The sequence below is a fragment of the Nothoprocta perdicaria genome, unplaced genomic scaffold, assembly GCF_003342845.1.
Source record: "Nothoprocta perdicaria isolate Ctin4 unplaced genomic scaffold, notPer1 scaffold_166, whole genome shotgun sequence".
Classification (NCBI taxonomy): domain Eukaryota; kingdom Metazoa; phylum Chordata; class Aves; order Tinamiformes; family Tinamidae; genus Nothoprocta; species Nothoprocta perdicaria.
Window position 1 is genome coordinate 840,266 of NW_020454827.1, and position 25,333 is coordinate 865,598.

Consider the following 25,333-nt stretch of genomic DNA (forward strand, 5'->3'; position numbering starts at 1 on the left):
GAATATCCCTCCTCATACACATAACCTACATTAAATTTGAACTTTAAATAATAAAAAAAACCCTATTTTCCAACTTTATAAGCAACTTGCGTTTTTTCCCAGGATTTTTCTTTAAGATCAGGATAAAGTTTAAGGCAAATCTTCAAAGACGTGGACAACTATTTCCCAAATGAATGAAAAATATCACCTGAATAGAAATAAAGGGCTGCAAGAACCTAGCAATTTTATCTACRTCTAACTCCCAAGGTATTGCTTAAGTTTCTACTTGAGCCAATGGCTTTTGCATGGTATCGCAGCTGCAGTCTGGAAACATTTTTACATAAAAATTGCTATGCTGCGAGCATGTATACTTATGAGCATATTTCAGTTATATCTTCTATAACTAGACATTTTCAGAGCAAAAACAACTTAATCCTATTTGTGACCAAGCAACCATTCTGCTCTGAACCTTTTTGGTCKTTGCTTTTTGATAAAGGATATGCAGCTTCCAACCAACACGTTAYTGTGTGCAGGCCTCTGTGCATGAGCAACTACACCACATTTTATAAGTCACCATTTCTCATTCCACGTGATCCCGGTGAGCAGCGTTACTCCAAACACTCACCCTAAAAAAAGGGACCTGGACAGTCACATTAAAGTCCTTGGAGTCTCAGACAGAAATACTACCTCCCATCCTGAAAATACCAGCTGAGCAGATCAAGCAGGAATAAAAATATTCCAAAATAGAGACAAAAACCTCATTGTATGTTAAAAACAGTAAGGAAGCTCCAACTTGGAGATGGACAGTTATGAAATGTGCAGCGTGAACTGAAAGAAGCTTCAACTTTGCAACATGAAGTGCTTCAAGAAACCAAATTTGTACGGGCCAAAGAAAATCAACTTTCACAGCTTTGTTCTCATTAAAATAGATGATCCAAAATATTCTATTATTTTCCCTTATATTTACACTAATGACCCATACAAACAGTAACGGACCCAATTACCATTTCGACTCTAATAAGCTACAAATCTGTCGAACTAACCAGGAATTGCTAGTAGCGTTTTTGCTTTAACACAGCTAGGCACGGAGGGGAGTTGCGCTGGTCTCGGGTTACTCGGGTCTTTCCCTGGCTGCGGTCTCCGGGCGGGATGCGGGAGCGGGCTCGGCAGCCGCGGCTCCCCAGCACGCTGCCCTTCACATCAACAGCCTGGCCTCTCACTCACAACTCTCTTAGCAGCTGAATTAAGCCAGCTGAACTGCAAGATAAATACTGCATTCACACGTGTGCTTGCAGCTAAATTATTTAGAAAACTAAGAATTTGAGGTTTTGCAGAAACCTACACAGACTTCTTGCCTACAGCTCGTGCTGCCTGAAGCTTTGCAGAGCTTGCTGCTTCTGCAATTCCACTGGTAAGAATATAACAAAGTTCATATTTTAAAGCAGAGGGCAAAAGTTGAATTAGTATTCCTATTTTAGGGCAGARTGTAAAAAGCTGCAAAATACAACAAGGAACAAAATTTCCCACTGCTTCTAGGTCCAAGCTCCCACACTCACCACCAGTGATGTAGCTCCACCAGTGATACTGGAATCAGGGGAAAGATTTCTAAGACACAAATACCCTAGTTAGGGAAGACTCCTTCTCTCTCGCAAAGAGACTGACTTTCCACACCAGACACAGGGCACTGAAGCTTTCATCCAGTGTCTGTGGTTCGCAGGCAAAAAAAACAATTTTCAGAAGGTTTTTTTTTTTTTTTTTTTTGGGCTAAAATATCTCTACAAAATTGAGGACTAATAGGCAAATAGGCGCATTAAACATCAGCCCATTTTAAGCACAGATCAAGCCGTTCATAGATCAAGCASAGATCAAGCATAGATCACACTGCTGAATCACAGATCCAGCGTAATTATAAAGTGAGATATCTTTACAGTTCATTTTGAAACCTCCAAAATTTGCGATTGAGAATTATGATTTACAAGGAGGTCGCTTTTGCTACAGTCTGGAATCTTAATAAATGAGTCAAATACTACAATTTATTGGGACAGATTTAGATAAGTGAAACAAGAACTCAAATACAGAAACACAGAATTCAAATAAGAATTTCAGAAGTATATTTCATTAAAGCTACTGAAATCAACGGCCTTTTGCAGTAGTCTCTGAAATGGGTGAAAACACATTTTCTTTAGGTTGCCTTTCTGTTAACATTGTTTCTAATAATTTTACATGAGTATGCAATYTCTACAGATTTTGAAATGAGGAAACCTCATTTCTAAAAAAAAATTGCCTTTAGTTAGTTACAGAAACAGTAAAACTAATGAATAACAAGTATTCATAGTTAAAGACTGTATTTAAAACAGTTTTATTGAAAGGACTTCAATATAAAGGGGAGTTCTTGCTTGCTTTCAACTCTCCCTCCATCCCTAAAAAGGGACACTTTAGGTTACTCCATTTTCTTTCATGATACAGAAGGACGAAGTGAATTTGGTCAAAAGGTTCCACTGCCAAGCACACAACTTCTGACAAGTCAGTTATGAGCTTTGGGGTGAGATGACTGAAACAAGACTAGAAGACCAAGTTTATTCTGTTGCACTCAGCTGACTGTAAACATTTTTCTTTTTAATAATTTTTGCTAAAGGCTAGAAAGCCTAATAGCAAGAGGTGCACCGAATATTTCAAATATATGCTATTAAAGTCTACATCATAAACAGACTTGTGCCAAGCAAATTATTAACTTCTACTCCAGAGATGTAGCCCTTGTTTTGCACTAACACCTAAAATTTTCCTCCTTGTATGCTCAAGCATCAAATCTTGCTTAACAACATTTAATAATCACCTAAGTGCATTTTTGTTGTAAGGAAAGCCGAATGTTCTCAAGGACGTCAAGAGCTGTGGATGAACCACATCACACTGCAAAATAAAAAAGGGAACTAAAGTTGATATCTCTAAAGGATTTCTTAGACTGAATTTGTAGAGATGAAGGGAGCCAATATAAAACTGCCCAACTATTTGACCTACTGAGATCTGGAAAGACTGCAAGGTGGCAGTCAGTGTTGGATTGTATGGGCCTCACGCCAGTGAGCCGCCATTCTGACCATTCCTGGGAATCATTAGCAAAAAAGCCTCATTCCACATTTCCAAAAGCACAAGTGGAACTTCAGAGGACAGGGCAGTGACCACAGAGGGGGAAAACAGACAAGAAAATAAAGGAGGAAGCACAGACAGCAGCAAAGAAGAGTCAAGAAACACAATTAAAATACAAAATAACAAAAAGTATATATTTTTTTTAAGCTACAGACCAAAGAGGCACAGTCCGAAACAACAGTGGTTATATCCTGCATATGTCCAGCGGAAAACAGAAAACCTACTGAAATAGGTGAAAAGAAACTCAACGAAAATKACACCTCTTTTCATAAGAGGGCCTACCCAACCTCACTTATATCTTCATGCAGCTACCAGCAAAAGCAAGAGTGTTTTGATGTGCATTCATCCACACAACACGACACATTTTTGCCATATGTTAAATCTGATAAGCAGTTGCTCCTGTTTAACATCCATGGTTTAGAAGGTATTCTGAAAACACAAGCCGTTACAGGGAAGCACTAAAGAACTGAACTGCTTTGCACAGATTCCAGATGTGTTTAAAATGCAGCAACAATTTCAGCAGAATGGAGACATACATTTGTCAACACAAGTGACAATACTTTGTAATTTTTTTAGAGGTGGCTACAACACTAAGGAAATTCTCTGAAGTAATCAGCTGTATGCAAAATCCTATTGAAGAGGAAAAAATTGTACTGCTTTTTTGGGGGAGTTTCCTAATGGCCACTTCTGATTGCTTATGATTAGGCTTTTAAAAGAAGCACAGAAAAAAAGATGAGGGCACAGRGGCTAAAATACATCTTCAGGACAGGAAGTTCTGCACTTTGGTAAGATTTTTGTTTGTTTTTAAAGTCTCATATGTTAGAATTGGAAGTGACTGTTAGGATTAATAGCACTAATGAGGACTTCTTAAGCAAGTATTCCCAAACTGGAAAACCCCAAGATGTTTCTGGAGGGAAGGAGAGAAAGGGAAAACTGAGCACACAAATTAATGCAAAAATAGGTATATTTCTCAACCCACCTGCTATTAGGTCATCAAGAGTGTCGGTAAGCGTCTGTGCTGGAGTGGCAACCATTAATCCGTCTGGTTCTTGAACTAACAGCCCCTGACCAGCAATTTGCTGTTGCTGTCCTACATTCTGCTGATTACCTAATGCTTTCTGAAGTTCAAGAGACTCTGTCCCATTATAACCTAAATTACCAGAAAAATTACATTGCGGAGTTGGCAAAGGCTGGATAGGGACAAACTCTATTTGTTCAGCAGGTGTTGGAGATTGTTGTTGCTCGTCATCTTTAGACAAGATTGTGTCAACCTGAGGTAACCCTGAAAAGTTATCCTCTGGTAGACCCTTATCAGCTTCCACTTCTGGGAAGACCCCTGTAAGTGGGCACTGCTGTTGCAGGGGAAGTGTTGTGTCTGTCTGACCTTTGGTCTCCAAATATTCTTTGGTAAACTGCTGTTGTGTTTTCATCTGCAACTGCCTTTCCACCTTCTGCAGCTCCTTCAATATTTTCTTCTTCTTCTGTACTTGTTCTTCTCTGTTCTTTTTAAGTTCTTCAATCTTATCTTTATTTAAAGGTTCACCTTGAATTAATTCCAATGATTTAAGTTGTGCTTTTTCAATAGCACTAATTCTCTGTCCAAGTTCATTCAGCTTGCCTTCAGTCTCTTCTACTATGCATTCCAAAGGCTGGTATGGGTGAAAAGGTGGCAGTAGGTCCTTATCTGCTACCTGCAGGGAACTTGACTTCTGCTTGGATGCACCTAAGCACATGAAAAATGTTTGAAAAAATGCCATGCTGAAGATACCCCATTCCTCCCCTCTCTCCCACCAAAGAAAGAAAAAAAAAAAAGAAAAGAAAAAAAAAGGTTAAAAAATAAAAATCTTTACAACTAGCACTACATATCTGTCAAACCACAGAAATATAAACCCTATACTCTATTTTAGGATAGGTCAAAGCAAATAGCTGAAATTTTCAATATTGATCCTAAACACAATATTGATCTCTCAAACACACAGCTATTTTAATTTCAAGGAATTGGGAGCTTTATGATTTCTCATATATCTGACAATGCATCTGTTCAGCCAAATCAGTAAGAAAAGCAAGGCCATTCAAATAATGTCCTGTAAGCTGAAAGTTGATCTGTTGTGCACAACAAATTAAACTAAGACAAGCGTAAACCTCTCCCAAGGTTTCCACGGCTACCTTCCAAAAGCAAAGTCGCAGGCAAAAACAGTCTACATTTAAGAGAAACTAACTCTACAGGAAGACGGATATTTTGAACTGCTATTTCTCCAAATGCTAGAGCATTTCACAAACAGGATCCTGCCTGTGCATACTTTAAAACCTACACAAACCTATTTTAAGCTTGGGTATCCTTTTAAAAGTCTTGAGAGAAAAACTAACCTCCTGCTTGCCTCCCTGCCTTCACTAACAAATTAGTGACTTGGATCACTATTAAGGCCTAAATAAAACAAAATTAAAAAAAAAAAAAAAAACCCAAAACCTATCTAGCAAGAAACACTACGGCTGGCAGTCCTTCCATGGACCATTGCCAGGAACTGCCTTCAGGTAACACCAGCTGCTTTTTGGAAAGCCATTTATGTAAAAACTTTAGTCAAATCTTAAGGATTTAGTAGATTCTTACTAGGAAGTCATTAGCTCAGTGATTAAAAAAAAAGTTTGATTAAAAATGAGAATGGCTTTAATTTCAAAGAAATTTCTATGGTAGCTCATTCTATAAATAATGATAGGTATGTAGTAAATGTAGTAAAATATGTCTTTTAAAAGAGACAACTTGAACACTAAAAGAATGGACTCATACAACTCGTCATGAAAAGGTTTAGCCTTTGCTTTTAAAGATATCTAAACATTACTCTTAAGAGAAAGTCTGGATAAAGGAACTAAGTCTCAGATAAAACATAAGTCCTGGAAGGATTAMACTTCCTCACGTACTGCTTTATTCCTCTCTGGCCTTCAGTTCATTCGAGATCTCATTTTACACTGCTGTCAAAACAGGAATCTCACACACACACACCCCATTTTCAGAGGATTTTTTTTAAGGAACTAATTGAGAACRCTATAAATGTGAGAATTTTTCTCTTTAAAAGAAAAAGAGAAAGAAGAAATACTAAAATAGAGCTGATTTGGACTCTGTGCTGAATAACTTTACCTATCAGACACTCTGGAATGAAAGCAGAGTCTATCTAAACTTGTAAGAAGCAACCTAAGTCCTGGTAGCTGCAACAGAAGGCCTAGCGCATCATCCCAGCATGCTACTAACATTGTAGCTACATAAAGACCSATCCCCTTCAGCAAGCTTTAGCTTGCTAGAGCCTAATATTCTCTAGCCTAATATTTTACATTGCTGTCCTGCACTGAAAGACCTTTAGTCCCAGTTCAAACCCTAACTCAACTATTGTGCTTATTTTTTTCTCCCTGAACCTTAAGTCCCAAAAGGATTTTTCTGAAAAGGATGAAGGGTTTGAAACAACACTGTTTATATTGCCCAGCAGGTACCTACCTCAAGTCTGTTCCAAGCTCTTAGCTATTTGGCTTTAGAGTATACTTTTAAGGTTTACAGAGACATCCTTTCATTTTAAATATTGTGYTTTAATTTAAAAATATATAATACATTTTAAGTGTTACAGATCACACTTGAAAAGATCTTTACACTCACCAAAAGATAAGTTTAAAAATGAGATATCTTYATTAGAAATTACTGCTAGTGCTTTGAAAACAGCTGCAAATATCACTGAGACTGCAAATACCACTGCTTTCAAACTGCAAATGCCACTGAAGTAGCAGAAATACATCAGTAAATCTAACTCCAAACTAACCAGTAAGATGTAGCTGAGGAAGGAACGCTGCATACTCTGTTTTTCTTAAGGTGTATTTATGTCTTCTGTAATAATATAAACCATATCCTGATTTTTGATAGGGCTACACAGCTTACATTACGCGACAGGATAGGGACTTAGTCGACAGAACTYCCAAACAATAATACAGTATCAATAGTGTCCCCTTCGATCAAATCCCACCTGGGGAGAAAACAAGCCTGACTGCCAAAAGCAACTTCTTCTAAAACCACGGAGGAAGCAGAGAGCAGAAGCCCACCTTGCATAAAGACACGATGCTTGTAGCCTACATGGACTAAAGGACACAAAGTTGGTAACACTATGGGTAACAGRCTCCCTCAACAGCAGCTCCAAATGTGTAATCAATGTCAAAAGCTCAGGTAGTTTCCCAAAAGAGAATCTAGGAAGATTCATGCAGTCCAYGTCAGGCTACTGGACAAAGACGGACACTTTGCCAACTAGGCTCCTGGAGACTCTGAAGTTGTGGAGATACAYGACTAGAGACTAGTCTCTAGTGGAGACCAGAGTCCAGTTTGGCCACTGCTCCTGTTGGAAATCAGTCTTTCCGTGCCAGAAAATATTTGTAACCTACAGTATCGGAGAAGATGGAAGGGTGGGAGGAAAGATTAAGGTTTTGCTGAACTTGAGGTTCACATCTTAACAACCATTTCAACTCAGCAGTAGAGCAGCTGCTGCTGGCAGCATCAGAAATTGCAAGTATTGTAATATAAGAATATTTAAAGTATTTAAAAGCAGCAATTAAAGGTTTCCCTGTGGTGTCAGATTCCTTTAACCACTGCAGCTTTGCAACTCAATCCTTTCCAAGTAAGTACAAAGTGAACAGAAGCATGTTCTCTCCCTGCAACAGATTAACACGCTACAYAGCGACACGCAGGATGCCAGCAGCCTGTGTTGGTACTGAAAATGACAATATCGAATGAAACATCACTTTACTACTTCCAAAAACTGCATTGGATAAGTAATCATGTTAAACTGCTATTCTTTTCTTCACCTCCCCAATAATACAACATCCTGAAAAATACTGTGTCTACTTAAGTAAAGAAACAGACATTATTTTGGATTTTCACTTTTGAAATATATAAGTATAATAAGATTTTAAGAAATAGGTTATAATCCTCACTATTATTAGATCAATTTGGTATTTTTCATTTTGTTCATATATCTTTTGGGCCAACTGTAAATACACAACTTGAGGTAAAACRCAAAATACGACCAGTAATATTAATTATTGATAAATTAATTTGTTAATAATTATTAGTAAATTAAATTATTATTAAATCTCTAAAGAAACTCACTCTAAAGCAACTGTGCAGAACACCTGCCATCAGGTACTCAAGATTACAAGGAAGTGAACCGTTTAGTTACAGAACAGCCAGAGTGGGTATGGGAACACCAGGAGGAAAACCATCTCCTAATGTACTTTAACAGAATCAACACATGCTTTTTTATTTACTTGACTGAATTTCGACAGTTTCTGGTCCCTAGTCTTTTAAATTCATTTTTAAACAGCAATCCCATGCAAAGTAGAGCCTCTTTTTCATTCCTTCCCTCTCACCCTCTACTTCTACGACAAGACACATCCTGGCTAAATGCAACTGCCCAACACCTGCTTTGAGCTCTTATGCACTTGTACCTGCCACACTTCTCCATGGCACTGCAGACAGTCTCAGCAGCACCTAAACTGGTTTGTGGTGTTCTACTCATCCATATCAGCCTCCCCTAAACTTATCAATAATCCCTTGAGCACCAACTGAAATGCAGTGGGGAAAAAACATTGCATCTTCTGGCTGCAAGTATCATCTAGAGCTCTTTGACACTGCACTTGATATTTCTAGTCTGCAAACAGCCCTAAGCTTTTCAACTCTCACTTCACTTTGCATCAAATAGGCTGAACTTTCACAGACTCTCTCAAGCCATTTTTCATCCCTAGATTACGATCTGATACACTCTTTATTCCTTAGCACTCAAAATGCTCTAAAACCTTGTTCATCTAGGCCCAACTTCTAATCTAAAGGCCATTTTCCCCTCCCCGCCTCCACAAAGCAAATAACTTATATGACCTTTTGCAAGGAGTAGCAGAGGTGAGAGGCCATCCCAAGTAAGCCTAGGTCAAAGCAGCTGATGGGCTTTTCCAAACGCTGCTATTAGATGCACCACTTGCATTTACTAACATCCAAACTGTGGCCTTTCTTGTCCCCTTCATGCAGGGAGGCATTTTTGCTGCCCTCTGCAGGTCTGAGGACAGAGGTATTTACTCAAAAGTTCTGAAAAAGAGGAATTAGATACATACATACGTGTGTGTGTGTGTGTATTTTTTTTTAAAGGTATATAATGCCCATGGTATGTCTTGCCCTAAAAGCACTGACCAATGAATTAGCAAGAAGAGACATTCTTGCTGACCAAGTGTTTCTGAGAAGCAATCACACAATTAATCACTAATTTATTCTTAAGGTCTTTTCAGGAAAAGAAAGAAAAACCATGTCTTTGAAGCCCACTGTAACTGGCAGATTTCTATCAATGCAACTGTACTTCAGTTTGATAGTATTCATCTTGGCTAACACCACCAAAATGGCATTAAATGCTGCCATTTGTAGTCAGTCTCCTTAATTTCAAAATTAAAAAAAAAAAAAAAGGTTAAATTCCCAAGTTTTTTGGCATATATACTTAATCTCATCTGTGGGATACACCTTTGTATATTCAAATACATCTCCAAATTGTATCCAAGTCTGTATGAATTACCACATCACCCTGATAGCTAATATCACATGGAGCACTTCAGAAACACACCGCATATAGTGTGTTCCTCCCTTCACGTGGTTCCCTCCTTCCCGACAAGGCAGATGTCAGGAAGCATAAATCCACAGTTTAGTGACATCAGACAATTTCAAGAAATAAGACACCTGAGGTTTAGGATTTGATTTGCAGTCAGCAATTAAAATTCAACAGCTATAAGCGTAGGGCAAGCTCAATACTGAACTTTTGTGAAAATTTCATATTAAATTCTATAATTCATACAAACAAAAAACAGATCTGAGAAGCTAAGAAATCAGGCCATGTACAAACACAAAATATTACATAATTTGGCTAACTGGACAATAAGATAAGAATCCACAAAACGTTTTTACTTTTAAAGAAAACTTTATCTGCAACACTTTTTAACAATGTTGTAATTTTAATATTGGAAAAATAAGATGATTCATGGAGGGCTRAATGCTTCCATGAGTTTATATTCCACTACAGTTCTCTTGTCAACCAGGTAGTATTTTGCCTACGTTTATCACTTCCACAGCTCCTTTCACAGGCTACTTGCTGGGAACAGAGGCAGTGACATCCAAGAGCCAAAGACTACATGGTTGAAGAGAAAAAAACCCAGTGTCATCAATTCAGTCAGGCTTTGTGACACTCAAAAAGAAAACCTTAGTTACTTTCAAACTTTCATCTTTTACACAAGTTTCTTCTGGAGGCTTGATGGAATAGATCTGGGAACTTGCTCAAACACAGTTAGTTGGTGAGTGCCAGTCAGACGACCGAACTTCAGAGGAACAAAGTTTTGCAAATCTCTCTGAAAATATTTTTATACAATTCTGCTCTCAGGGACATACAGATGTACTTTGTTTAAATAATCCATTTGTGCTGCTAAGATTCACATAAAAGAAAAGCAAGAACGGGAGTCTGCTAAGAAAGCACGAGTGAGATTAGAAGGCCAAGAGGCAGAGACTGTTGTTCCTTGAGGTACAAAGTGCTATCTGGAATTATCCACCTTTATAGACAGACATATTAGGTTTGGGATCTTCTGCTGCGGGGAGGGAGGGAAGGCAGAACAGAGCAGGTAGAGTACAAAACCATTCACGCAGAATTTAAGTTTACATTAAAGTCAGGGAGAAGGGAAAAAAAAATTAGGATCCTGCATGGGAGAACAGGGGAAGYTGCATTTTGCTTGGCAGCTCATCCACAGTAAGAGGGTATAGTGTTGACCCCAGGCTGAAAACATGGAAATAGCAAAAGCAGTATTGGAAGATGTTGAGCCATAAGAAAGAGGGAACAGTTGGACTAGAGAAATCCGAAAGGGCTCAACATGAAAGGTCAGATAAACTAGGATGTCAGCTATGCCGCTCTACTAAACAGGCAGCACCTTTCTAATCCTATTTCAAATAAAGCACACAAGAGAGCTAGTTCTATCAGAATATATCCCAATGCAGGTATAAGGAAAAAAGTCAGATTTAGAGCAGAAAATATGTACAGAATATGTAGCTATTGAAACTAAGTTTTTTTTTTTTCCAAGCCATTATTTGTGAGTAAAATTTAGCATGGGAGATGCTCGCTCTCATTGGCACAGCTGTATGTGCCAGCTTAAAACATTCCTCAGGAATTCTCAACTTTACGGTGATGCCTTGCATGTTTGCTAAGCAGTGAGTGGGAAGAGTAACCTGCTTGAATAAGGAAAAAATTACCCTGGCTAGACTCAGATTGTCAGGAGAATCAGTTTAGAACAGCTCCTCAGTCACTCATCCCACCTCAATTTGCCTTGGAAGAAGTCTAACTGCAAAAAAAAAAGGAGAGGAAATGTGTTCATGCATGTGGATGCAGGCTGGGGACCTGACTACACCTGGAGGTAATACTCCAATTATAATACTCATGGTAATACTCATGGCAAGGATGCCATGGCAAGCATGCCAAGGATGCTGGCACAAATGGCAGCACGGAGAGCCGCCTGCCCAGCCTCAGGTTCACGTCATGGAATTGGCTGTAGGGTCAATTCTCCTTTTTCCTGCATTTATTTCGATTATTCGCGCTCTCATTATTAAGTTTTCCAGATCCACACATCACATTCATCTCAATGTCTCTAGATCCACTGTCAGCTCTAAAGTGTTTTTCTTCTCACTTACTGCTAAATATGGCTATTATTTCAAATGCCAAAACAACTGCCGAAAGAGCGACCATTCCATAAACCATGTTAATCCACTGCAGGATAATGAAGGCATTCAAGATTAAATCATTGTTACTTTTGCACTTCTTGCAAAACTGGTACAGATAGTATCAAACAGATGAAGTTGAGGCTAAAAAGGCTGCCTGTTCCCCCACATTCCGTAAGGCCCTMAGTTTATCCAAAAACTTAGAACGTTCAAGTCTTACACTGCAATCTGGCACACTAAAACCATTTGTGTATCAGGAGTTAAGAACCAAAGTTTAGCAAAAGACACTTACTCTAACATTAAAGCATCCCAGTGGTTTAATCACAATCATCGCACTATGTTTAACACAAAAAACTCTTTTTCACCCTAAAGATTTCACATGCACGAAAGCCTTATGAACATGTTTTGCAGTAAGACTGCATTAGTTCAAAGGTACACTTGATATCGCTACATCTCTTCCAACACCTCCCAGATTACTTCGGGCCAACACACATGAAGCATGTTCTGAAACACTGAGAACTAAATCTCTCCGTGTGAGTTCCAATAACACACTACTGGCTAAACAGATTCCTAAAATGTGTACTGGCAATTATAGTCAGTTTTTGATGCAATCTACTTCTTAAACTACAATTATTTTATGATTTGACTAAATATCACCAGACTTCATGGTTCTGTTTTAGCCTTTGGACTCACTATCAACTAACCTTAAACTRATCCCCATGCATCATAAAATCCTTTCCTAATATACCAGCACACAGGCCAGCATATACTTTCTCCAGTTTTATTTGCATCAGAGGTTGCATATTCCTTCCATTTTGGTATATCATTTCTGTAGGCTCCAAAATAGTAAAATATTCTATGTATCTTAAGGCATAGGAAAACCACACAAAAACTATATTTGAAAAAAGAGCTGTATATCAATTAGCAATACATAGCATCAGCGCTAAAGAGAGCCCAGGATGCATATTTAAACACCATCAGGCACACAAGTCTTTCTGTTTATTTGTGCCTCACGTTTTTGCTTTGTTTGTTTGAGGAAGCAATGAGGACTTACAGAATTCAGGAATTAAGTCAAGCTATCTAAGAGAACTTTGCATACTGTAACATTCAATTTCTCCAAAAAATAAAAAGAAAGGAAAACAAACAAAAATCAAAAGCAGTAAGTCATTAATAGTTGCAATTTTTTAACTTTTAAACTTTCGATTAGAGAATCGACTTCTCTCTCTCTTTCTCCCCCCCGCCTCTCTCTCTCACTCCCTCAGAGTTTGTTTATCAGAGGTATTCAGTACCGAAGAATTCAGTACAGAATCCATGGCTGATAATGAATTGCTAAATAGGACAAAGTATTTTTAAATGGTTAAGCTGTGTTCAAAGCAAAAATCCTGATGTGAATATACTTATAAAAGTATATAAAAGTATACTTATATAAGTACTATCACTAATACAAAAGACCTCTAAGCAGTTTCCCTCTAAGCAGATCTGCATGGGCTTTTATAATGTCAACATGCTTGCGCAGCTATTTTAGAAACAGGAAAAGAAGTCAAAATATCAAGTTCATGGCTAAGAGCTGCAACTGCTCTAGATGATGAGTATGCAGTATCTAAAAATCACCACACCTRAAGTTTACTCATGTTTTGATCAATCAGGACTACAGCAGTTACCATATTCATTACAACAAGCATCTTCGGTAACCACTGCTCCTACATTGCAGTAAACAAGAAAGTAAGCAAAAACTACACACTGTGTGAAATATTTTTCTGTTTAAATTATCACACCTTCATTAGAAGTGTTTAAGGACTGGAGGGGACTATACTATACRTAAGCACTCATAATATTTTCCCCAGCCTATAATTTTCCACATTGTATGTATTCTCCAAGGGGCTGCATACTAACCTTTCACCACTCCCAAGAGAGGTGGCGAGTTCTCTTGAGGGGTTCGGTCAGGTTCCTGGGGAGGTACAACCATAGCAAGCGTATGCACCGGTACACGTGGAACCTTAAAACAAAGCCACAGACATACACTCAGATAAAAACCTCTGCAGTGGACCCAGTCTTGAGGGGTCAACATACTTTTTCTAGAGCAGACCTCCACTTGACTCTTCCCTAACCTGTGTAAGCCAGGCTGCCCCTTAGTAAACACATTCCATGACTTTTTCTTCTGGATAACATGTGAAAGTTAGAAATGTTATTCCTTGCCTACCACCAATATTACTTTGCAGGGAGAAAACCCCATGTCACATCAGTGTTCAAATCTGTAATCTGTTCAAAAATACTGGACTGTGTAAACTATAACAATGTTAACATCTTTAGGATTTTTTTCAATTAATTCCATTAGAAATCTGCTTCCCCCGACTGCTTGGAAAATTGTACATTTATGCAACATTTTTTTCATAGAACCAGAATCAATAATGACATTCGAGAGGTCATGAGGCTTTAGAATTCCTGAAACAAAATACAAATGAAATTAAAAAAATAAATTCTTTTAACATATTATGCTTAAAACTATCCCGTTTAAGAGCAGAAAGTGTAACAAAAAGTTTACGTACTTTTCAGGACACTGCAGACAAAGAACACCAATCAACTTTTTAACCCTATCATTTAGCACAGCTTTGATTTTTCCTTTCCACTGTATTTGTGTGCATCTAATGAGTTTGAAAAGTTAAACAGAAGTGTTTCCCTAAGACACGGAAAAACAAACAAACAAACAAACAAACAAACAACACCTTTATGCTTTACCTGAGATTGATCCTGAGACGGTGGCGTGAGCTGAGACAAGTCTGCTGCAGGAACTGACAAAACATTATTTGGGTAATCCAGCAAGTAAGAAACAACATTTGTATGTCCTCCTTTCGCGGCTTCAATAAGCATTGTTGAGCCATCCTGAAGTGAAATTTTGGAAAAGTCATATTATGAAACCTSCTGCCATCTGCACCATATAAAATATGAATTAGTCCATTTTAAATGGCACATTCACCAACTTATGAATCCAATCCACCATTTGGTTCTTTAGCTACAGGTAATAAAGACGGTAAATAAGTCGCTAAGTGAGTACCTTCAGTCGATGAGTAGGATCTGCACCATGGGCCAGAAGGAGCTCAACAACTGCCAAGTGGCCTCCTGCACAAGCCAGTGACACCACCGTGTGGTCGTTATTAGCTGTAGCCCTATTAACATTGGCACCTATAAAAGGAATATCTCATTAACAAATTAAAGATYGGGAAATTCTCAAGATACCAAGAAATATGACATCTTCTGGAACAAAGAAAAAATTTCTGGTTATCCTAGTTTGTAATATTTTTCTGGGGTCAAAGCAAAACTCATGGCTTTCAAATAGATCCCTGGTCATCTTGTAAAGACATGGTAGCAACAATACAGTAATAGCAGGGCACATTAAATCGTAAGACTTGGGATGTTGTCCAAAGACTTAGTATGTCCAAAGAAYCACTTTTACACCGTGATCCCAAGCAATAATCAGTGTTGGTATATGGCATTATCTTTATTGTTTTAGATTGTATTTGATTTCTTTTTTATTGATTTGCCTGTTTTTTTAATAAAAAACAGAATATATGTGCCATACCACAACGGTATTTGTTAATTTATACTATGGAGCAGAAAAAAAATGAATAAGCAAAAACTTGTGTGATTGTTTCTGTATCACAAACTAACTGAAATTCAAAAAAAATATATACCTTTGCTAATAAGGAATTGCACAGTGCATAAATGACCAGCTCTTGCAGCCTTCATTAGCGGGGTCCTCCCACCTTCAGATTCATGCTCCTATCATAAAGGAGAGAAAACAGACTTTGCATAAATGAACAAAAGCTTAAACCACCGTTTCAGGTGTTGAAATACCTGCTTAGGGGCCAAAAATTCAACCCCGACAAAAGAGCTATCTCCTAAATTCACAAGACTCATTATCACAGTATATTTTACCATGCTAGTAGTCACTGAACCACCCCATCAAAAACCCTTAAGGTTGCATCCACACTTTTAGTCACTTTAATTTACATGGAATTTCCCCAATTTACATGCAAGTATTTAATGCAAGTATCATCCAGGGTCCTAAACTATACAAATAACTGATGTTTCAGGGTAACGGTTCTTAGTAGTGTTGTATGTTGCATGCCAGATCTTTAAAACTGAAATAATGGCTAGAATGTACAAAACGTAAGTATTTTTAAAAGCTGATCATTTCTGGTGCTCATTTGGTTGTCTGTATATACTTCATTGCAGGTCAAAAAAAACCTCTGAAGAAAATAACTGGAGAGAAGAAAAAAAAAAAGAGTGAAGAGTGTTAGGAGGACAGAAGAATGACTTGGGCATTACTGATGATATGACCAGAGGAAAAAGTAACAGATGACAGGAAAGATTTTGTAATTAAAAAGAATTCTGAAAACTGGAGAGCTGCRGTTGGATACCACTGTAATAAAGAAGTTACAGAGGAAGAAAATCTGCCTGTTATGCAGACATGATTGATATCCCAAAGAAGGTTGACTTACACATCTCAAACCCTCCCACTGCAAAAGGGGAAGAGAATATCATTTTATTGAGAGTATTCATTATTCGCAGGCCTCAAATTCAGTCTGATCAATAATGCACCCGGATTGTGTTGTTGGGTTTTTTTTGTTTGTTTGTTTTAAATTAAATACTTTGGAAGCAAAGCTCCAAATCCACTATTTAAATCTGAAATGATATATATTGATTTGACAGTGAAAATTAACATTCAGCACTGGCAAAGGATCATATTTCTGTTTACAAATATAGAGGACAAGAACAGACTTGGTGGAATAAATCAATTCCTTTCCCTACGTTTCAGTATTCCTGAAAACTTTACATTTCTCCTTTGACGTGCTGCACCTTCAGTTCATAGGGCTGTATCTCTGGCTGTATTGGAGACTGACACAGTACAGAAAGTCAGCAGTACAAACCACTGCTTTGCCACGATGCAAGGCACACTAACACCCTCCCGTGCGCTTGGGAAAGCCTAGAAGCTCTCTGCTSCTGGCCCTTAGCAAGGACATTGCATTACTGCCCTGCTTTAACACGCAGGTTTGAACTCRGCAGCGGTGCTCCCACTCCTTGGCTTTCTTGACAGAAGAAAGGAAAAAGTCAGTAACATATGCACAGTCACATGCAGTCAGACAGGAAATTACTGCTGAAGTTAGCTGAGTGTTTCGAAACAACTACCTTCAGGTCCCGAGGTGAAAGACTGCTTAGCTGTTGATAAATAGACACACATTTTTTGGGTGTGCTGCACATCACAATTATTTTCACATGTCCTGCAAATATTTAGCGCACGGCCTTATAATGTGCAAGAATTAGCAGCACCCTTTATCTCCTCTGGTATTACCTTCTCTGGTATTTGGGATAATTTTGCCCATCTTAGCTACTGCCATTAAATCAAAAAAGCTAGGTGCTGCTGCTAGGCTCACAAGCGGTAAAAACTCCCAGTGCTGCAGACAAGCAAAGCAGAATTATTAAATAACATTTCACTGACAGAGCAGGACCAGAACACTACTTCCCCCAAATTTCTAATACATTTCATTAAAATCCCTATCGAAACAAGACTGCAAATGGTAAAACATATTTTAGCTTAGCTCTGAGGAAATGAACATTCTATGTTTAATCTACATACGTAGTTTAGATGACAAGTGCCACCATTTGCAACAAAATTCTCCATTCTAGAGAGATCTCACTGTCAAAAATTTAAATATGGATGTCAGAAAGTGTCCGTGTAAACACAATGCAATTATCCTATCCAGCTTGATAAACTGGCACTTCATACAGGCACAACTTGGTCCTTGATATTTCAAATGTGTGCAGTACCATTCACATCCATAAGTCCAATCAAATGAAACCATTCGCCTGCTACCTGGTGTAGATCTTCAAAAGTTACCCTATTTTGACAGTATTTTTCGTAAGATGCATAAATTATACTTTTGAAAATGAAATTGTATGGTTCCAACTCTATGTAGCCTTCTTAGATGCTAACAGACAGCATCAGCTCAAGTTCTACTGACTGATACCTGGAATAAACCAAAATAGTAAGTTATGGTTGTAGAATRTCTTTGCCTACTCGAATCATTTTCTTATCCTGAAATTGCCAAGAGTTTCAAAAGACCTTTTCTGAAGCTGCAGTAGATACTCAACCAAAATGAGGRCAGAACATGAATCTCGTCTAACAGCATTGCCCAATCCCTTTTGCAATGCGTCTCTTTGTTAACAGAAAGCATACATAAGAACTCATAATCACAGCAAGGACTAGCCAAGAGTGCTCATCTCCAAAAACACAACCTTCTCTGCTCTGTTATCTCATCACAGTGCCTTACCTTACACCCTCACTACCCTAATCCTGGAAAATACTGTAGCCAATGTGATCAGGAAGAGGTATAAACACGAAAACCTCTACCAGCTTTGACCAGAAAAACCATTCACTAAGCACTTCAGTCATCTGCTCTCCTGCTAATTCTGTTTGGGAACACTTGAGAAGAATTAGGAATAAGTGTGAGTAGTGGATAGGGAAGGAAAAACAGGAAAATTTCCCAATTCAAGTGTTTACATTATCTGCTCTTTTTCACAGGGACTCAAAGGAGAGTCCTGTAAGCAGAAATTATTTCCCTCCTAGGCAAATCTATACTTCAGAGAAAAGAGCAAAAACAATGTCATCAGAAATATCCTTAATGACCATTGATAACACTCTTATTTTTCATTCCAAATCTTTTCATTATTAGTTAATTTTAAGTCTGCCTTTTTTTTTTTTTAAAAACTATTTTGTTTCAGAGGTCAAAAAGAGTGTGCTAATGTTTCACAAGTATTACTTATTGGATATTTTTCTTGGGTTTGTTTATGATGCTATATGAGTTGTCTAGAATTTCAAAATAAAAGTTTCAGTTTCAAAATAAAGATCCAACTTTGGTCTCGTATTCTTTAACAAGTTTCACTGGTCAATGATAAGATTCAGTTTCTCAGATTCACTTAACTGAAATCTCAAATCTTCTACTCTTAAGCAAAATGATTTTTAGATTTTTTTCTGATGCAAGACAACAGCAAGTAAAATAGTTCTTAATACTGTGCCACTTTGCTAGCTTTTGAGATTGAAGTCCTAACAAAAAATGCATCACTCCAGCAATAATAAACCTAATCACCTCAGACCCCTCTTCTGTGATACCCAGAAAACTAGCATTTCATAGGCATCTAAAACTCATCTACAAATCTGGTTTAAAGCCAATATCTGAAAAAGGGAGATGATATAGGAAGGTAGAGATGTTTAGCATCAAGTTTAACAAGCAACAAAGCTAGCTGGAAAGTAGCTCCAAGGAGATAGCATGTTGAATATGTGAAGGATGAGGTGTTTTTGGTTTTCTTTTTTTGTTTTGTGGATTTTTTTTCCAAATAAGGTTTTGAAAAACCCAGTAAAAGAAGCACGAGGAAGACGCTTCAAGTCTGCACAGTAAGTCTTTGTATTTTTGAAAAATTTAGATGCCTTAAAGCCACGCTTGTCATTAGCATGTATTCTGAGGTTGCAGCTTACAAGCATCAAAGGTCAACCTCACCTGATGCTTGCCCGTCTCTATGCCCTCCAAAATAGTCTTCTTTAAGTCCTCCTGCTTGTCCTGCGGAAGGAAAAAGAAGAACTCACGGCTCTTATTCTGCAAATAAATGTCATTCTTGGTCATGAAGACCTGGACCAGGGACTTAAACTAATCAGCTTCACAAGCCAAAAGTTTAAGAACACTGCTTTGTTGAAAGCACAAAAGTAAGACCAAGCAAGGCAGATCTCATTCCTATCACAAGCCATTCAGATTTACGAAGAGAGGACAAAGGTTACACACAGCAACTGTTTAAATACAAGATGACTTTTTGTTCACTACTGCCAAAAATGGGTTTCCGTTGTACTTCACACCATTTAGAGATTGCCAAATRACAGCCAAAAGGTCTTAAGTACAAGGATTTAAGTAGGGGTGTCCTTACTACCTTCCCACTTTATTGTATAAGGCTGATGGACAAGTCTAAAGGACCTGTAATCCCCACCCTCACCCCAGTAGTTCAAGAAAAAGTATAAAAAAAAGAAAATAAGACAGCTTCTCAAATCAAGACAACATAGTTATCACCATCATGGTTTCATTCAAATCCATAATTAAAGTATTGGCTACATATGTAGATGTTTAAATGCTGCCTCAAGCATGCCATGTGTCATGCACAAAGAGAACAGTTTCTAATTGAGGAACAGGTTATAGTAAAGGATATTAATTTGTGATCATCTGAAGGCAAAGCAACAATCTTTGCAAGGACAAAGAATCTGCCTGTAAAAATGTTGCTTAAGCACATGGGAAAGAGCCAGGAGGTAGTTTGGCATGCCCTTATTTTTGCAGTTGAAGTTACATGGATGTCAGACAGTTTTAGTCATTTAAGCAAAGCTGCACATGGAATTTCTACCAAAAGCTGCAGAAAGAGCAAGTCAGATTGAAGTGAAAACAGAATGATGAAGCTGCCTTTAAGGGCTTTCTTCCATCTTAAATTTGAGCATAAAAGCATCCATATTTTTAACTCCAATGCTAGCTCATCTCTCCTATGTAACCATCTCAAGCAAAGCTGCAGGGAAGTCCAGATTGAAAAGCCCCAACTTACTGTTCTTTTCCAAGTACTTCCCCAGATGGAAAAACAAACAAACAAAAAAACTAATATTTTCTCATTGCCCAGTGAAGAACAAGAGCTCCTTAGTTTTCAGCTACGCTGCAACAAGTTAAAGACGCAAGCACCTTCTCAAAAGCAGTCTCTCTTTCAAAAAGACAACTGGAATCTGCAGTATACTGCATTTTATCCCAGCCAAATTCTAGTTTAAAAGAGCAACAGGCATCAAAATGCACTTTCAGTTTACAGGAAGGCATATAATAAAAGCTGGATGTTACCTCTGATTAAATACCACCAATTGTCCTAATTCTTAAGGGAACGTATGTGCACCATGCACAACGTTTTCAGCTCAGAGTTTGGGTAAGGTAATTGCTAGTAAAGTCAGAAAAAGAACTGAGATCTCTTTTATATATATAAATATATATATATTATATATATATAAATTATATATTATACACCCACACAGATAAGTATGTATTTTGCACCTCTCTAGAAGTCTGTCCACAAGTATAGATTTCCTTTGCTCCACTGAGATGTGGCACTGAAAGTCTGCAGTCCAGCTGGTGACAAAAGAGCTACAACGCAACTAATGCATAGATAGGACTACAGAGTGAAGTTTTCAGAAGTATTCTGTATGTTTGGCAAAAAATAAAATTAAAATAAAATGCATGCACTAACAAGAAGAGGTGAAGGATAATTTTGCTACAGATTGAGAGGTCAATTCTTTTCCTTTGAGGGATGTTATTTTCCTGGTCCATAAAGAGCTCCAGCACAAGAACAGCAAGATAATTTCTAAGGTAATGAACAAGACTCTATGAAAATTAGTCACAAGCAGATGCAAATTCAGCAAAAGAAAATAAACACATCCACATATACAAGTAAATTGCTCTCCAGAAGAGAGGAGAAGATGAAGTCATTCTCTGACATTGTTCATGTTTAGTGAAACTTGGCCACTACGCAGTTTGAAGGGAAAATGAGCCGCAAACCAGAAAAAGTTTAATCTCAGTCATCATTTTCTTTCATTTCTCCTGGTTCATGTAAAGCCATGTACAAAGTGATAGAAAACAAGGATGGAATATAATCCAACTAGCTCAAAATCTTATTTTGAGATTGGTAAAACCTTACTGGAGGTGGGATAGCTAATTCCAGCAAAGTTAAAAATGCAATTTTCAATAAGCACAAGGCTGGAAATTGCCTGACTACTTCTATTTTTTGCTGGCTTTACTAGTTCACCATAAAAGATGATTCTCCTCCAAAAGCAGAGCACTGCAACCTCAAAGCCCACAACTCAAATCATGCTCAATGCTGACCTCCTAGGACCTGAAAAGAAGCTTCAAAAGGCAAAGAACTTTGGAGATCTGAAAGTAAAGGTTTTTCAATGCATGAAATAAAAGGTCTATGAATCAGGAAGGAAATGAGAGAACTGATCATAAGGGAGCCAAACAGCCAGTACTCATTTTCAGGAGCACTTGGGAGAAAAGGCGACAAACTTTCTTTCCTCACTCTAGAATTAGAAAGAAGACAAATCCTCAAGAAGCCTCAAGGGTTTCTTGCCCTTGCAGTCTGAAAGAAAAGAGAATGTGTAGACATCTCATAAAGCCGTAACAAAATTCAGCCCTAGCAACACCTCTGCTGGTAAATAAAGTACAATCAGGAAACAACCTCAGGCAAGAGGGTGCCTCACTGCAAATCACTAGCACTGCCTGCTCCTCCTCAGCAGCCCCCCTAGCGTGGCTTCAAACTGCTGGTCGTCATAGGCCAGAACAGGGCACGAGSCAAGGGAAAGCAAGGCATGAAGCAGAGGCCATTCCCAAAAGCCAGCAAGGGCAACACGGCATCGGGCGGCCTGCGCCAAGCCTCGCATCCGCAAGGCCCTTTGGCCACCTCATGCCACAACCCAAAGGCATGCAACACAGTCCCCATGGCTACTACAAAACACCGCCCTGGTGAGCTACGACACGGTCCTTGTGAGACACTGAAGGGTTAACTAAAACCTAAATACCACCCCACTCCAACAAAAAGTCACATGTGGCAGGCAGTGCAGCCCCGAGGGCACCATGACAAGSCCAAAGACACCACAGGCCCAGTGCTGCACAGCAGCAATGTGGTCAGTCTGAGCCATTTTGCCTTGTATTCAGGGAATGAACAGCACGAAGAACTTCTACTTGCTGCTGCTGAACAGGAGAACAGCAAAATTATCTAGACAAATGAAGACAGACAGACGAGCAGTTTAAGAGACTAGAGAGAGTCTGTGTTCAACACCTTGCCCCGCTGCAGATTTCCTGGGACAGCTTGGCCRAATCATCTAACATCATTTAAATCCCTAACGAAAATCATTATCTGGGAGAATAATCTTCTATGCTACTGCCAGAGAAGGAATTTCATAGTTCAGTTGTCAAGTATATGCACTCAAGGGATCTTCTTCAGAACAATTAAAAAATGCGTTCAAAACGCTTTAGAATAAATGAAGCAACACAGAAGTTAGAAACTATTTAAAATGCAAGGGAGACGCTGAAGCATCTCTACATTTTTCCAGGTATTTTCTTGACTTAACTGATTTCAGTTCTAAAGTTTTGACACCTCTCTTCCTCTTTCTTAGTTCAAGTACCCTGCCTACACAGGGAAGAAATACTACGACACTATTTGAATGTGATTATACCTGTAATACTTGTCCTTGCTCCATCTCCCTCTGAAGAGAGGGTATAACTTGCATGTCACAGACTTTACATTTGCTTTTCAATTTCAAATTGCTACTTACAACCAGAATTTTAAAAGAGGGGAACAGCTATACAGCCAAAGTTTTGCTTTCATGTGCAAAGTGATCTTTCAACAATATTTATTTGGATAGACCACYGCTAACTACCACTAACATCAATTTTAGCTTATGTACTTACTAGAGCTAACTCACTGTGGTGACGGTGTAAGAAAGCACAGTAAAATAAAGCTCAAGTGCAAGCTAATACTTTTCTAAGCAGTATTGACCAGATCCAGATTCTAAAGGCTGCAAACACTGCCCTGACATAACTCGCTCACAGCCGAGTGGTGAGAGGGAAAAAAAAAATGGTAAAAGTTTAATAATTTAAAGTGATCCTTAAAGCAGCGGCAGGCCCTCAAAGCCTGTAAAGAACTTACGCATTCCAATTTATATTTCTTTGACAACATTTCAGACTGTGGAATACTTCATGGATGACTACCTTCTAATCACTATGTACTTTTGTTTTTGAATGCCCTTCTCTGCTCAACATACACAAAACCAAATCCATCGCATCTAGATGAGAGCAGGTTGGCACCTAACATTGAAGGAAACAAAAGATGTGGCAAGATATAAAAACAAATAATGTAGTCCTCCTACCTGGTAAGAATCTACCATTAAGAAAAAAAGAAAAAAAAACAGAAATTTCTTCTTATGATGTTGACAGAAAAAAGCTTAAGTTGCTACATAAAAATTAACATGGTCTGAAAAAGCTACGGTTGCTAAGAATAGAAATCCACTATAATAACATAAATTTGTTTATCCTCACAAATATAAACGTAACAAATTAGGATTAAAGAGGATGCTGAAGACTTTCAGGAGGTTCAATGATAACCTTTCACAGCATTTTTATCAACTTTCTAAAGACAAACATGCACCAGAGTTACAGCACTACTACTACAAAATGCCAGTAAGACTTTTTTTCTTTTTTTTTAAATAAASCAAAAAACAGCTCACATTGTTCAACTGCAAAAGACATGAAATACTTCCTCTACTAGCCATAAGACTCAAGGACCAAGTATCCAAAATACTCCCAAGCAACATGGAAGGCAAAGGCATCATTTCTGTTTACATGCTTAAAAAAYACACAATTCTATTCCTGTCGCTGAAGAAGTTTTCTTTCTCTTGCTGAATCGTATCAGGAAAATAAAAATRATTGCGTTTAAAAAAAAAAAAGTTATGGTTAAACGCATCGCAAAAACCACAAACACTGCGAAAGCAATATGCAAAGAAAGAAAAAAAAACAGAAGTTGCAAAAAAGAAATGGCTTCTAGAACAAGGAAAAGAGGTTATGTATTATGTTGGTCATTTAAAAGACATTTGCTTAGTTTAAGTCTTGCAAATGACAACTCAAAAGAATACCAAAGAGACTTGTRGTGTTCAGAGATGAACAATGAAACAGAGAGGTAGCAGCTGCTAGTGCTAACACTTTAAATGCAGAGCGGTTCATCCACAAAAGTTTGGGAAGAATAAACTGGCATATTAATAAATACAGGAATGTAGAATATATCCTTTTAAGTGCTATGATACGTAACAAAATCAAAGAACTGTTGGAAGTGTAAGTTACAGATAATCTTTATTTAATAGTTCAAGGATTGCGAAATAAGAACACTTACACTTTTAGATCAAACAGATTATACAGGGTTTTTTGCTTGCTTTTTGTTTCTTTAATTCTTCTTTCACATGTCTTTGCACATCCACAAACAAATTGTAAATCCTAAAAATCTTGTTCTTGCTCTCTAAGCACACAAGCTTTAGCACTTTTTGATACATGATGTTTAAAATTAAAGACTTCTGTTACACCTTGTGGGAAAAAAACTTACCAAATCAGCACCAGCTTGAAGCAATACATCTGCAACATCAGTATGTCCATTTTCACAGGCATAGGTCAAAGCTGTGTCTCCTGTTGCTGTGGTGGCATGAACATTAGCTCCTAGAAACACAGAATCATTTTTTTTTAAATTGGATTTCTCCTTACAAAGTATTCTATATCAGATGAATACAAAAAYCAAGGGACTTCCCAGCCACAACTACAGCTATATCCTATGGACCAACASTTTCCACTGCTCAAGGGCATT

General features: G+C 38.0%; 1 protein-coding gene across 5 annotated transcripts in view; it reads right to left on the reverse strand.

The window, feature by feature from the left end:
* ANKHD1 (ankyrin repeat and KH domain containing 1) overlaps nucleotides 1–25,333 on the reverse strand; it is a 72,294-nt gene that overhangs the window by 34,977 nt on the left and 11,984 nt on the right. For 4 of the 5 annotated variants that reach the window (XM_026035722.1, XM_026035721.1, XM_026035720.1 and 1 more), the window contains exons 8-14: nucleotides 25,079–25,188; nucleotides 19,426–19,485; nucleotides 15,562–15,649; nucleotides 14,925–15,052; nucleotides 14,609–14,752; nucleotides 13,766–13,868; nucleotides 4,100–4,843 (exon numbers count right to left, since the gene is read on the reverse strand). In XM_026035722.1, coding sequence (XP_025891507.1) covers nucleotides 4,100–4,843; nucleotides 13,766–13,868; nucleotides 14,609–14,752; nucleotides 14,925–15,052; nucleotides 15,562–15,649; nucleotides 19,426–19,485; nucleotides 25,079–25,188 — 1,377 coding nt within the window. The remainder of the gene's footprint in view (nucleotides 1–4,099; nucleotides 4,844–13,765; nucleotides 13,869–14,608; nucleotides 14,753–14,924; nucleotides 15,053–15,561; nucleotides 15,650–19,425; nucleotides 19,486–25,078; nucleotides 25,189–25,333) is intronic. The other variant, XM_026035724.1, reaches the window with a different exon arrangement.